The sequence below is a fragment of the Pseudopipra pipra genome, chromosome 10, assembly GCF_036250125.1.
Source record: "Pseudopipra pipra isolate bDixPip1 chromosome 10, bDixPip1.hap1, whole genome shotgun sequence".
Taxonomy (NCBI): Eukaryota; Metazoa; Chordata; class Aves; order Passeriformes; family Pipridae; genus Pseudopipra; species Pseudopipra pipra.
This window is the reverse complement of record NC_087558.1, coordinates 3,836,418-3,851,976: the sequence shown is the minus strand read 5'-3', so window position 1 is coordinate 3,851,976 and position 15,559 is coordinate 3,836,418. Positions and strand designations below refer to the sequence as shown.

General features: G+C 42.5%; 1 protein-coding gene across 2 annotated transcripts in view; it reads right to left on the bottom strand.

The window, feature by feature from the left end:
• Positions 1 to 15,559, bottom strand: part of LOC135419443 (multiple epidermal growth factor-like domains protein 6) — a 192,870-nt gene that overhangs the window by 54,493 nt on the left and 122,818 nt on the right. For both annotated transcript variants that reach the window (XR_010432993.1, XM_064665802.1), the window contains exons 6-9: positions 15,148 to 15,270; positions 9,012 to 9,134; positions 4,388 to 4,510; positions 1,691 to 1,813 (exon numbers count right to left, since the gene is read on the bottom strand). Coding sequence is in view for 1 of the 2 variants with exons in the window: in XM_064665802.1 (XP_064521872.1) it covers positions 1,691 to 1,813; positions 4,388 to 4,510; positions 9,012 to 9,134; positions 15,148 to 15,270 (492 nt within the window). In the remaining variant the exon portion in view is untranslated. The remainder of the gene's footprint in view (positions 1 to 1,690; positions 1,814 to 4,387; positions 4,511 to 9,011; positions 9,135 to 15,147; positions 15,271 to 15,559) is intronic.

Below are 15,559 nucleotides of genomic sequence, written 5' to 3'. Positions count from 1 at the left end.
TTAGAGAGGAATTAATTTCTCATGCTATGCAGGGGAACCGAGAAACATCCTTCCTAAAGAAGCCACTGTAGTTCCAGAAACACCCCAGCTCATTTCTGGCACAGAATTTCCCCAGACACATTTGTGGGTCTGGTCCTACCCTTCTTGGTGCTCCCAGGGAGAAACCTGCTTGCCAACAAGAAATGCAAGTCTAGCTGGAAGAGAGTATAAATTAGGAGAAGAAATATTGAGGGCTACATCTCATGCATAGGATGATTATGTGCACCAGGGATAAGAAATCCTGTCTCCTGTCCAGTACGTTAAGCTGGGATTTAGGAAACCCAGCGATTAAATGCAGAATCTGACTTTATACACAATCTTCATCATTTACTTTGTCTCAGTTCTTCATCAGTAAAACTGGAATAACAGCTCTTCCCCAAGCCACCGGGGAAATGAAAGAATAAACAAAGATTGTAAATTGCTCAAACACTGGGATAATCCTGATCATAAATATATGCAGAATGTTTTTATTTTTATTGTTTGCTCTGCAATATTGTTCATGAGGCACAGAGAATCACCATCCCCTGAGATCTCCTGAACATCCAGAAAATATATTATCAGAAAACCACAATGAAATCTAAGTGGTCTAAACCTCTTTTTTATGCCTATAATAGAACATTTCATATCTATATATTAATCACATTTCCTCTGCCATTGTACCACTCACAGTTCCCCATCTCCTATGAAATAGCTCTCCAGGATGTCTCTCACATAATTCGGTTTTGTTTTTAATGTATGCTAATGCTTTGAAACTGAATTTCATCCTTAATAAGTATTTCTTACACACACATTCTTAAATAAAGCACTCATTCTCTGGCATGCACTGTATTTTCCTAAGGAAACACTGCTGAAAGCTCTTGCACAGTATTATTAGATTGAATGATCTTTGCCCACCTCTTTGCTAAAACAGGTCATGCTTTTGTCTGCATTCCAGTGAGCTTATGTTAGGTCCATAATAACCCCAACTCTTCCACATCACCTCCTTTTTTTAACCTAAATTTGCCCTCAAGGACAGCCCAGGAATCACCTATCAACTAATAGTGCTGGGAGTCAATCCCCATTTCCAGAAAAGCAGTGTTGATTAAGAAGCCCCCCTGGCAAGAGGTAAGTATGTGAGAGAAGACAACAGGGCTGACTTTAGTTTAGTAAATCTTAGATGTTCAGCTATTTTTTTAATCCCCAATCCTTCTTCTTTTTTCTCCTTTTTAAAAAAGCATCCCCTTTATAGAGTCAATAAACTCAGGAGAAACATAAGCAAACCCAGATAGATAAAGACAAGAGCAGAACATCGTGTTCATTTTCTCTTGCATCGGCTTCAGCATACAAGAAAATTGGGAGGAGGAGGGCAGGAAGCATTTCATTGAGCAGCAATATTCTGGTAGCTCTGCAGTAGAATTCACCAGACTCTGAAGATAAACCAACCAGGCTATTTGCTCTTTGAAATGCAGTAATTAAGGTCTGTGAACACAGGCTTAGGAACGTGTCACCCTGCAAACCCAGCAGCAGCAGAAGATAGAGAAAATACTATTAAGCTTGAGCTTTTGCATACATTTATTTTGCTGGGAATGCTAATCTCACTGAATTAAAAGCAAAGCATAGCAGTTTGGAGCTAAACCAGCCTGAAACGTGCAGCTGTACAGGTGTCACTTACGGTAGCACTGCTTTCCATCAGCCCCCAGCTCGAAGCCGGGATTGCAGGCACAGGTGAAGGATCCCAGAGTGTTCACACAACGATGAGCACACCTGGCTCTGCCTTCTGCACACTCGTCAATGTCTGCAGAGCAGGGAGAAAGGCAAAGACATTCACTTGGATATTAAAATAAAGCATATTATTGCTCTACGTGGACATGGCTGTGTGTCCAAACATCTGCTGAAAACGGCATCCTGATGTGAGTCTACAAAGGGCAGCATCTGACAAATCCAGGGACACTGAAGTGACATTATTCTCCAAAACAATCTTTTTTTTTCTAAACACCATTGACCTTGAACTTCTCAGAGTGAGTATCTACAACATCAAACATTATATTTACAGTATCAGCCAAAGCAACTTGTTTATTATTCCTGTAAAAGAGCAATGGCAAAAGATGCCACATGAAGAACACAGAAGAAAGTCCTTACTCTGAAATTATCACCAGGTCCTCAATGCCATTATATTTAAATTAATGGAGCAGGAAATAGCTGATTATTTTGTGAATGTCAAATGATCTGGGTTAAATGGTGGCTGGGTTTCAGCGGGGATGATGGAGACAGAACTTCTCTGTTGCATCCCTGAATCCTGCAGTTGCTTCTACAGTGGCACAGCAGGAGGCACCTGCTCCAGCCAGAGGAGCTTCACCCCACTTTTAAGAAAATAAAAAGGTGCAGAGCTGTAGGTGGAGAGGCTGTTCTTCCTCCAGTCCTCTGTCAAACAGTCTGTTCCTCACCTTCACATGTACTAGTCTGTGTTTTGGAGTTAAACATCACCAAAGTTGTCCATCTTCCTAAAACCTCAGTGGAGCATAAAAACACTTTTAAGAAGTAATTACTGCAAAAAAAAGCAAAGCAAAAACTTACACTAAGTACTGCACAGCTGCACAAAACACCAACCTCTGTGCAAAGAGTGGCATTACACATGGCAAACCCCTGACCCACCTCCTGCTCCTTCTTGTTCTGACATTTTCCTTGCAAAATGCAGATTATTTATTGCACCAATCCTGGGTCAGTGTCTCGCACACAGGAGGGAACAGTCTGGTGTGCAGCTCCTCACCTTTTATCCCAGCAAACCGCTTCCCAGGAGTTTTTTTCCTCCACATGTGCTGTAAGCAGTGCTGTACTCGTGGCCCCTCATAGTTGAACACAAGCAGCCTGATGAATGCAATCAGGCTCCTTGCAAAGAGAGGCCCCAGGCAGTGCAAACACCACACACGGGCTCATGAAAATTTCAGGACAAATGACAGCTTCTCTGAAGCAGCCCCGTGAGCAGCTGCTGCTTAGAATAAAACGGCTTATTTCTCCTTTTTCTGTAATTGTCAGCTTGCAAGTAGAGTACATTGGACAGTGCTGTAAATATTCTTTTCTCTTCTTCTTTTCGAAAATAATAATAAAAGGTTGGTAACCCGTAAACAGCCACCATCCTGCATGTGTTTCTTCCTGTCTTGGAAATGCAGCCAAAGTATGAGACTTCAGTTGCCCTCTGTGTCCTTCCAGCTCGGCTTCCAGAGAGTCAAATACCAGCTTGAATTTTGCAAAAGACATTGAATAACTTCTAGGAGGAAAAACCAATAATTGTATATCCACGGCAAGACATGCTGCTTAATGATTCAAAAGATTGTTACCATGAGGCTAGGGAGAAAATTTGTTCCAATATATAACACTGCAAGTTAACTCAGTGCTTTAGTTTATACATAAATTAACAGAATTGTCAATGTGTATTTGAGATAGAACAAGTAACATGCTGACCCTACTGTTAAACCCACTGCTGTTTCCATCTAATAATCACCAGTGAAGTGTCTAAACTACTTGAAAATACTTTTTTTTCAGTAACTTCTTCATGAACTACTCCAGTAAGAGGGCAATTGCTGAGGTGTGCCTTGCTACTCATAGAAAGGCTTCCAGGCACTATAAAATACTCAGGGTAGGAAGCAAGTATTTTGCAAGGCACCCAGCACCCTTTATACAAGACAATAATTTAAATATTGGCAAAATGTTGACCAAATTATTAAAAGGAGGAGTTTAAAATTAGTATCTGAATATGTATGTTGATCCTGGCTTGGCTGTTAAAAATCTGTGCACCATGAAGTCCACCAATGCTTTCAATCATATTGGAAGAGAAAAGCAGGTATTTTGATCTCTAATTCCCACACATTTTGGGTCAGAGATGCTATAGATCCTTTTGAGAACCCCAGACTAAATACAGGACTTTGGAATTCAACTTTTTAAGCCACTCTCTTTGGAAATCTTACACATCGGGATTTCTTCCTTCACAGTAGTTTCTCCATTAATATGGAAACAGTTCTCCAGCTAAAAAGCCCTTTGAATTCTAAATAGGTTTTCAGTGACCTGGTTCAGAGTGTTACTTGAACCAATTTTCCAGGAGCTGTATCTGGGACATTATTTTAAAGGGAACATTACAACAATAACACTACAGCATCTACAAATCCAGATGCTTGAAAGCATGACTTAGGAGATCACAGAGGAGTTTTCATTACCAAAATGGTCCTTCAAGACTGTGGGATGATGTGAATATCACAGAGAGAGACGCTGATTCAAAATGCACACATATATTTGTGTAACACATTCCTCTTCACCCAGAGCTCAGTGAGCTCTGATTAATAACTTTCTTCACGATAAATAGTCCATAGTTTCTTACCTAAACAGGACTTTTTGTCTGCAGAAAGATAATGCCCTGGATGACACTCGCATTTTGCAATTCCTCCCGCATTTTGACAGATTTGTGAGCATCCTCCGTTCCCACTTGTGCAGGGGTCTATTGCTGAAACCAATTAGAGCACACTGTCAACTGAAAGGTCACTTTTTTGCCTGAAAATGGTCTTACCTGCCATCGTTACAATGAAGTAGCTGTAAGAGATTAGACTGGGGAAAAAAAAATTGACAGACTTTGGTACATAGTAAAGCCGTTGTTTTTCTGGATGTTATTTCCTCTGTTGCTGGACAATATTTTTCACAGAGCAGCAGCAATGCTTTAAACAGCAGGAAACTGAGCTTGTATTACACATGGGAAGTAGGACAAAAAAAGTACATTTTATTCTTATTTTGTTGTACCTGAACAGATTTCAAGAGTTCGCTAAACAACAGCAATTAGCACTCCAATATGTGTGAACCCATAAACACACACAGTGGTGCAGTTCACCATGAGACAATGAATATTTAAAAGGCTCTAGAGGAAATAAACACTGAAGAACCCCCAAAGACATCCTTCAGTCTATAAACATATGCCATTCATGTTGTACATCAAGGTTTTTCCCTTTTCTTGAACAATAACACACTTTTTCAAGGATAAGCCACTCTAAGGGGCAAGTACTTAGAAACACTTTATAAAAAGTGCCTACAGAAGTTTCAAGCTCAAAGATTTCACTGTGGTTTTTGGCTTTATTTCTGGAACATGTAGCTGCTGGAAGCATACCCAGGTATCTGCCTGGGTAAAGACTTGGCACACACCAAAATAGACCTGCCAGGACTGTTTAGACAGGTCTGATTTGGGTTAAGATCTGATATTCTGCATCAGGCTGAGGTTTTGGGTTGGAGCACTCATTACACCAACATACTGGTGAGTAACACTCTGTAGGTAAATTTGGAGGACACCTTTAAAATGTGTGCTCTAGAGTTCTGCTTAGATTCAATTGAAGCTTTTTAAAATTTATGCTTATTTCCTTACAATTCAAGCTCTAATTCAGTTTTAGCATTTTACTAATTATTGTCTGATTTGAGACATTGGACCAGTATTCCTCACTGGCCTCCAGCCCATCATCTCCTTCCCAAGCTCTGTAAAAGCCACCTTCTATCAGAGTCCCAGGGAGAAAATCAACATCAGTTCCACAGCACTGGCAGTGAAGTCAGGGTTTGAGGAACCCTGAAGGAGTCTTGATCTAGACCTTGTTGCTTTGCTCTTCCAGCAGCTATCCATATATATGTAGCTATGCAGAAGGGAATAGGAGAGAAAGACCTCTGCTTTCTATAGATACATTTAAACACGGGGTAGGTTTTTTCATTTCCTCCAATTTTCACTTTTCTGTACAGCCAAGCAGCATTTTGTGCCACAGTTTGGCAAAGGAGGACGTTGCCCCAGAACATCTTCAAAGTCCCTCACGTCACCGTCTCAAGAACACAACCATTCCATTCTGCAAGGCTGAGTTTGAGTTGACAGTATTTAAATAAACAAAAAACCAAAAAAAACCCCCCAAAAACATTGTTAGGGATGTAGAACTGAAATTGGACTTCTGACACGATAGGTTGCAAATAGGTTTCCAAGGAACAGCAGCACTTCATCGTACATGACACTTTCAAGGCTGACAACTTGGCTCTGCAGCTCGACAATTTGCACTCTACAAAGGATTTAGCTTCAAGCAAGAACTCACTCCTTGCTGATATGAAATATTGAGTTATTTGCTGATTCTTTTTCTATTTGGGTAAATTAAATGAAATCACTATCAAACAGCATCTGTTAAACCTGCATATTATAGAGGTTTTCAGAGCAGCTAGAGCTTTAATTTGAGAATGATTACAGCAGAAAGTAAAACTTGTAATGCTCTGTGACATGACAACAGGCAAACAACAAATTATATGGTAGATGGTAGTAAAACATAGTAATTTGAATAAAGATAGCAGCCTTGGAAGTCCTTAGATGAGATAAAAGTTTGTAAAGGAAAGATCTTCAGGACATAAGGCAATCACTGATTGACTTGCTTTCCAGTGACATATTTGTTCCTGGTATAGGCAGGTTTCAGGAGAAGCTAAAAATGATTCATTAGTGTTCTTTTTCCTACACATTTTGCTCTTTTTTTCCACTTAATATCTTCAGTAGATAACAGACTCCATCCTACGAAGATCTAATCCAAGCTGTCAAACACTATGGCAATAAATTTACTGGAATGATTTGATTTCCCAGATGTCCCAGGACACAGAATCACGAGATGCTGTGGGTTGGAAGGAACTTTTAAGATCATCTCATTCCACCCCCCTGCCACGGGGAGGGACACCTTCTGCTAGACCAGGTTGCTCAAAGCCCCATCCAACCTGGCCTTGAACACTTCCAGGGATGGGGCAGTCACAGCTTCTCTGGGCAACGTGTCACCAGAGAAGAGGTGTCCCAGATATCCAGGAACCTCGTGTGAGAAAGCCATGGTGATTGCACTGATGTGGGACAGCACCAAATGCTCTCGGTGCAGTGTGAGCACAAGCCCTGCATGTGCTGTGGACCTTCCAGACCTTCACTGACTGCAAGGCTGCAAAGAACAGGGTCTCCAGTCCTGCCTGCCATGACCTCTAGAGTACATAAAGAAAGAGAATTGGGCCTTATCAAATTAACTTCCTTGTTCACAGTAATCATGACTTTACACTGGGGAAAACTTAAAGTGGGTAAGATTAAAATTGCTAGGCTTGAGTGTTTCTCTATGGCTTTTCAGGGCTATGGGGTGCAGCATTAGCTCCCAAGGAGTCTGCAGGCATGAATTCACACCTGCAGAGCAGCTACCCCTGCTGTGGTAAATACCCTCATGATGCTGAGCTTTCTCGATCCAAACCATGCCTACAGCAGCCATGCTTTGTGGCTGGAAATTACAAGCAGCCAGGCTCACCTCCTCCCACCTTTTCTACTTAAAACACCTCTGATTGCCAACCCAAATGCGTTCATGGCCACTTCAGCTTCATTTGTTCCTGTAAAAATCTTGTCCGTTGGTTCAACTAGCACTTTTCTCTCCCAGGCATTCATTCACTAAGGTATTTATGGGGGAAGAACATCCTACTTGGTATTAATTTTGCAAGCTGAGCTCTGCTTACAGATTCTCCTTCCTCTGAGCTCAGCTGCCCTCCTGGGGAGGCTGCACTGATTTATTTTGATTTCCACACCCTGAACACAGGTAAGCAGGCACCCAGGCCAGATCCAGGCAAGGTCTCACCTGCAGAGCTGACCCTGCCTCTTCTCCACTGTTCAGTAATTACTGACTGGTGACAAATCGCTGCCTTTGGTGAGGGGCTGACCCTCATCAGCCCCACGATGTGAGGGAAGGAACAGCAGTGGCAAAACTGCCCCCATCAGAGGTCCCAGCCTGCTGGTTTGGCTGCTGAGCTGAACCAGCTGCTGGCAGCTGGGATACAGCATGAGATGGCACATGGAGGTTTGAGCTGCTCCATGGCCAACTCCATGGCTCCAAAGGGACAACTTTCACCCCTCCAGGCATTGCCACAATTAGACCCCACTGATCCAACCAGTGTCCCACCACAACACCAGAAAAAACACCATAAAGCTCTGTGCAGCTGTCTGCACATGGCTTGGCAAGGGACACCTGAAGTACCAGAGGCAGCGGAGGAGACATGAGAGGTTTGGAAACAGGATGGAGGACAGCGGAGCAAGGTCTCTGGTGCTCTCTCTGCACTAAAGCTCCCCTTTTCCAACTTTTCCTGATAACCTCAGGGACAAAACCTGGCCACTCCATGACAGACAGAGAGGTCAGTCTGCTGTGGGTGCTCACTGAGGCCCAGTCTCTGCAGAGGGCAGGACTTGAGGGGGCCAAAAGTGAAGGGCGCGCTCCTGCTGCACATGGTGGGAGCTGGAATCAAGCTGAACAGCAGGATTTACTTACACTTCATACACAGCATATAAAATCTCTGAGCAGAAGAGGAGCCATATGGAAACGGTTTTGTGACAGGGATTTTAGTGCAATAAATCCATAAATTTGGCCCTATCTTTCTCTGGCACATTCAAGGGTATGAGTGTGTGAGCTCGTGTTGGGGAATGGGGGGGGGGGCTGCCTTAAAAACCGATGAATATTTTGAGATATATGAGAAGAGAAAAGCAACAATCGAACCCAAAGGTAGCACTGCTGTTCTGCTTGTGAGAGTGCTTAGAAACGTGAAGGGGAGGATGAATGAATCAGACTGTGATAAGCCAAAAGCAGATAAAGAAAACACTTCATGTAGAATAAAACATGTTATGCAGGCCAACTCTATATACAACTTGATGAGTAATAAAATGTTAGAGTTAAAATACGATTAAGTTTCTAACCTATCTCATCATTGTCAGTGTGCAAGGAGCAGCCAGGGGTCTGCGAGGTCAAAATCTTGTTTGAAGTTGTGATTCAGTGTGAACTTCACACCTCAAACACGTGTCATTTTAAAACCCTGTTTATAAGTGATTCCTAAAGCTGCTTTCGGAGAGCAGAGGGAAATAGGAATGAATACTGTGACCCAAAACACCAGCCTGGGGTCTTTTAAATTGCCTTTACTGTGTGTCTCTGGGCAGGTAGAGCAGGACTTACCTTCACAGGATTTGGCATCCCTCCTCAGCTGGTAGCCTGGCTGGCACTGGCACTTGTAGTGGTCCTCGAGTTGAACACACTCCTGCTCACAGCCCCCGTTGTTAACGCTGCAGGAATGGAGGGCTGGAGCCAAGGAAGCAAGGGAGGAATGCACGTCAACAACCTGAGAAACTTATTTCCTATTTTAAATATATAAATGACAGTAAAAATAGGCAAACCTCTCCAAACTGCTTTCATAAAGGCACCTGTCCCATCCCCTGAGTGATTACCCTCCCTTGTTTCACGGGGTTTGTCTGACACAGTGTCCCACACTGGTGAAAGCCTAATTCCAGTGAGAGGCAGGTGAGATCTAAGGGCTGTAATGCTGACTGAAGCACAGCACCCTTTGATCTGACAGCACCAAAGCGCTGAGAATCCACTGAGGTAAGGAGGGGAGAAAAAGAGCAGCCCTGCTGGCACTTGCCCAATGATTGCTTTTTTCTCTCCTTGCTTTCATTGATTAAAAATAATAATAATAATAATAAAAATTGTCTTTCAGGCTGATTTCCTCAGCCTTGCGCACAGGAAAATGCAAATGACAGGAGCCAAAAGCTCCACAGGACAGATTTACAAAGCAAACCACAGGAACAGAGGGTCTTCAGTACATCTCAAAAGACGCTGCTTCTTTCACCCAAGCAAATTAATATTCTTTTTTGTTCAGCACATATCCCCGGCCTCTGGAGAAACATTTCTCCTCCTGCCAAAATATCTTCACACACACCCACACCTATTCACACGCTGCATGTAAAAATAAGAGTGATGGTTTGAAGCTGCTATTGTGCTGTATGGATGGAAGTGTGACTGTGCATGGCTGCATTTACATATATTTTAACAGCAGGGATGTAGAATGTAGAGATTTAAACTAGATATTAGGAAGAAATTCTTGACCCTGAGGGTGGTGAGGTGCTGACACAGGTTACCCAGAGAAGCTGTGGATGCCCCATCCCTGAAAGTGTCTGAGGCCAGGTTGGACGGGGTTTGGAGCAACCTGGGATAGTGGAAGGTGTCCCTGCCCAGGGGGTAGAATGAGATGATCTTTAAGGTCCCTTCCAACCCAAACCATTCAGTGATTCTGTGTTCTCTACAATTTCATGTTCTCCGTGAGCAAACGAAAAGACTATTTGGTCGTTCACGGAAGGCACCAAACTTTGAACCCAATAAAATTCATCAAAGAGCTTTGATATTTATTTTAGAAATATTCATATTAATCTGTAATTCATTTATCTGGACTCATTTATCTGTAATAGACATTAGCAAATGTTAGACACAAAGCCTGCTGCAGGATTTGTTTCACCCTGTGCCACCAATTAGCAAATACTGAGTGTGTGCAGTCAAGTATGTGATAAAAGGCGAAAAGAAAAGCAAATTTTTACATTCTCCTGGATGCACACCCAGCAGGAGGCAGGAGGCACCTCACTGCACAAGGACCTGACCTGGCTTCTGATCTCCATCTATGCCCATGAACCTTCTAACCTGTTAGCGATGGAACTTGAAAGCAGCTCCATGTCTACACAGGAGGCAGCAGATCCCATACACTCTGAGCTTCCAGCTTCCTGCACATTTGTATCCAAAGGCCCGTTTTTCAGCAAGAATATTCAAATAAGATGAAAATATTTCAGAAGATGAAAAGCATCTTAAAACCAAGTGACAGAATATACATCTCGGTTTTTAAAAGTGCCATTTTCCTCCCTCCTTTCCTGGGCACAAGCCAATCTGGATGCAAGAGGAGATGAGCAGCAACCTGTCATGATGAGAATTTTGGAGGCTTCAAAGGCAGAAGGGCACAGGTGTGGTGGAGTCCTGTGCCAAGAGCTTATGCTGGCGAGGCCGTTCATCCCAGTCCAGAGTGGGCTCTGCCAGTGGCCAGGGAGCCAGAGGTTCCTCTGGAGCAGCCAAGGCAGGTTTATCATGGCTGCTGCCGAGGCATCATGCTGGATACATGAGAGGAGGTGCCAGACTGAAGCAGAAGAGCCTCTGGGGACAGAACAGGATGGATTGTGCTCGTGCTGCCAAGCGCTGTCTGATCAGAAAGAGGGAGAGACTCGGCACGACATGAGTCTAATTCCACCTGTCATAAAGGGGCTTGTGGCTGGAGGTCTGAGCACCTCCACAGGGTCCAGGAAGAAATACAGAATGCCCTCTGCTTTTAAGGAATTACTCCTGAAATTTGGTGGAAAACCAGCCCCTCTGTGAAGTGCCAACAGGAACAGTGGCACAGGCACGGCCATGGCTCTTTGCCATGTCTGGGAATGCCAACAGAGGGAGGCAGCATTGCTGGAAGGGGGACAGAGGTGGGAGGCATCATGCAGGAAAGACAAAGATCATAGAATCATGGAAAGGTTTGGGTTGGAAGGGACTTAACAATCACCTTGTTCCAACTCTCTGCCCAGGACAGGAACACCCACTAGATCAGGTTGCTCCAAGCTCTGTCCAAACTAGTCCTGAACATTTCCAGGGATGGGGCAGCCACTGCCTCTCTGGGCAACCTGTGCCTCACCACCCTCACAGTCAAGAATTTCTTCCTAATATCTAATGTAACCCTGCCCTCTGTCAGTTTGAAGCCATTTCTCCTTGTCCTGTCACTACATGTCCTTGTAAAAAGTCCCTCTCCAGCTTTCTCATAGGCCAGATCTCCTGATAGTTGAGAAATACACATTTCTCAACCCATTAGTTTTTTATAATGGTTGTATTTTGACAAAGAGCTGAGACTGAAGCTATAGTTAGATGCATGTGTAGCAACCAAGGGGTCAGAACATGAAATCTCTTCAAGACTATGTTTTCCATCACCTTAAATCCAAGCTTAGCAATGTAAGAATTGTAACTTCAGAAATACAGTGCTTTTATTTATGTGGGAAAACACAGATGATAGAGTTGTAGAGATATTTTCTTTGTTACTTCCTCTATTAAGAGCCTTAGTGTGCTAAAATCTCCATAAAAACCTGCATCTCAACATAAAGCAGACATCAAAGATAACAGCTGGCACAAGAGATGAATCAGGGTCTAACAGCCGTGCTTTGCTTTCACTTCTAGGAGTTCAAACAGGAATGAATTCCAGTGAAGACAATGACTCTACAACAATCCAAACCCACAGCCTGATACTAAAATAAACATGTTCTTTCTGAGCTTCAGCTTTTCCAGATAGCAGTTAGTTAAACTCCATTGAAGCCAAATTCATTGCAATAACATAATCAAGGAATTACAAACAAAACAAACAGAAAATTGGACAGTGTTACCTCTGTTTACTCTAATTACCTAATTTGTAGTGAATATTTGGTCTGGCACATATATCCAAAAATGAATTAGATACTGAGCAAAATTTGTGGGACCTAAAAAGCTAAAGAAAGAAAAGGATCATTGGAAAAGATGGGATTCTGGCATGGCACAAAATATCAGATATTATCAAAGGATCCAAGAATGAAGTATTTTACATTCACAAACTGGTTTTCACTGAACAAGGGAATGCATTTTGGAGGGTCTTTGCCTTCGGGTACAAGCAGAAGTTTCTAATGAGAGCAGGAGGAACAACAAACAGATTTCCTCAATCCATGTACTTTGAGGATCATACTGGCAATGGAGGGATGAAGCACCAACAATTGGTCAGGATCCCAAACACACTATGATGACATGGCAGGAGGACTAGACTCACTGGAAAGAGCTCGTGACAGAAGTTCATTAATATTCCATGAATCACATGAGAAAGTAGCTTATCCCAAGTTTTTGAGTAGGCTGAATATCTTATAAGATGATAGATCCACTTCCTTATGTATGGGAGACATCCAAGCCATCCAGGCTGCAAAATCTGCTTCCCCTCAAATGATTTTGGCACTTTTGCTCTCAGAAACACAGGGTTGCCAAAAAAGAAAAAGAAGACGTGGAAAGAATGAACGCAACAGCAATCTGGGCTGGGCTCATCTGAAAAGCCTGTCTAAAGGGATGATTGTTTCTTATTTCTGCAGCTGAGATAATCACCTTCCATAAACAGCACAGTGCTGGAATGTAGTCCCTTCTTATTCTCAGCATGTGGGAGAGATCGTTAGAGCCTCTAAAGCATCCATGGAAGAAATACTGTTGCTAATCCAAGCCCTATTTGAAATGCTACATATTCTGTTTAGCTGCATGAGGTCAAAAGAGGGGTGTGTTACTGGGTTTACTTCTTGATCAGATGAGTGGTGAAAGCTGAATGCATAACCTGGGGCAGCAGAAGAAACAAACTCTCCATCCCCAACAAGCACCTCTGCCCAAATCCCAGTTCTAGGCACTCTTGGATTACTGGTTTATAGGAAATGTTTCTCATCAATTAGTATCTGTGCTCCAATGCATTAGAGCTTATTATATCCATTTATTTTGGTGTCTTGCCTAAGCAGCTGAAACAGAACTCAATATCCTCTGTCAGTATTGTGAAAATCCATTATCATGATAGCAGCTCTTTCTGAAACTCACTCCTGACTCTCATCTTAGGATTTATTTCTTGTGTCTCCTTGATAATTTCTGAGATATTGAAAACAAAACTGATCACTGCATGAAGTATTTTTAATAACTTCTTGAGAATACTTACATTTGTGAGCTGAAAACTTTTTCTCTGATACTGCTCCCAGCTCCGACAACTCCAAACTGAGCTTCTTGATTATTTGGAGCTTGAGAAAACTTTGCTATTCTATGTCCACAGAAAGTTTTACATATTGAAAAGGCAAAGTCATTCAACTGCCATTATATCTACTTTTTGCATTTATCATTCAGTTTATCATCCTCTTTTTCCCCAAAGTCACTTTAGTCCTTTTTTTTGTGTTAAATTCCCTCTCCACCACAGCTGAAAATGAGACTATTCAGAGAAACTCAAACCTCACATTTTTCACTTCTGGGTCTTCCCTGGTCAGATCTGATCACAGAGAGAAAAAATTATCTTTTAATTCAAAGAAAAACACTATTGTTTCTAGTTAAATATGAACCACTCTGCTTTTACATTATTTTTTCTCTAACAATAGTGTTTCCTACCCATTCTTTCACTAAATAAGATAATCAAGAAAAGATTGAGACTTTACCATATTTTTAATTGCAGTTAATTACCAAAACACTGAAAAGTCTCTCTGTGTGATAAACCCAACAAAAGAGTATATTTTTAACTAAAAAAAAAACCCAAACCATTATTCCCACAGCTTGAGCATGGGTACCTCTTGTGTTCTAGTTGCATCAGTGAATGTCCTGCTGTGATAATACCAGGAATGAGTGATGACACCCTTGGCTGATGTTAATCACAACCAAGGGACTTTGAGCAAGAACTGAGACAATGATCAAAGTGTGAGTGAACTTATTCTGCAGATGTGGTCTGACCACACTTGATGTTCTTCTCACATTACCTCAAATCAGGGTTAAAAATTTAAACAAATGATGCCCTTTTCCCTCTTCCCAGACGAAAGAACATTTTAATCTTTTTTTTTCAGAATTCAACAACTTGACTTCTGTACTGATTTAAATGCAATACAAGGACTGTATATTTTATATTATTATTTTTAGCAACATGCAGAATTTACTCTGTTATGTCTTGTTTCAGGGCTCAGAGTCCAACCTAAGAAACACAGGGTTTATTTCTAATGGCTCCTAATCCTCTCCACTTAAATGGGCAGCGCGTCACGGGCTGAACTGCTGAGCCCTCTGGTGCTGTCACTGACATGAGCACACACAGGGTAACTCCACACTGTAAATCACAGAATCATTTAGGTTGGAAAAGACCTTTAAAACCATCGAGTCCCAGGACAGGGAGATGTGCCACAAAGCAAAAAATGCTCAGAATTCAAAAAACACCATCATTTGACATGAAAACACTGTATTTCTCTAATGCAAAACAGAAGGAATTTTCACAAACATGGGACAGCATCACTGCTTTTTGTTCACAAAAAAAATCAAACAAAAAAGTAGTAAATTTGGCAATACCTGAACTCTCACAGGCTGCTTGAAGTGGGATGGATAATGACATCCTTTGTGAATTAGTAAAAACTAAGACTGGGGAAGTCTACAAACCTTTGCACTTAGACACAGACAGGTTCAGCAGAGAAAAACAACACCTTGGAAGTAGGTGAAGTGCTTGTTAATGTCTCCTTACCGATGCAAGTGCGTCCGTCGGCGTGGAGCCGGAATCCCGCCCGGCACTGGCAGTGGAAGGAGCCAGGAGTGTTGACACAGCCTTGCTGGCAGCCACCGTTCACCACAGCACACTCATCCACGTCTGGAGAAGGAAGGGAGATGGTGAGGAAGGCTTACAAGGGAGCCCCAGCACGGGCACACCCCGGTTCTCCTGGGCAACGCGCGGCTCACACATAACGCAGCCCCTGCACTCGGCCTGGGCTGTTGTTTACTTTGCTTCAGTGCTGTAAACAGGGCAAAGAAAATCAGAATTTTATGGTATTTTTTTCCTAAGTTCCCGCGGGCACTGCCTCTGTAGTCTCTACTTCTGAAGCCCTTGTTAAGTAGAGTGATTTGTGGCACGGCTGTTTCCTTGGGGCCAAGAGAAAAAT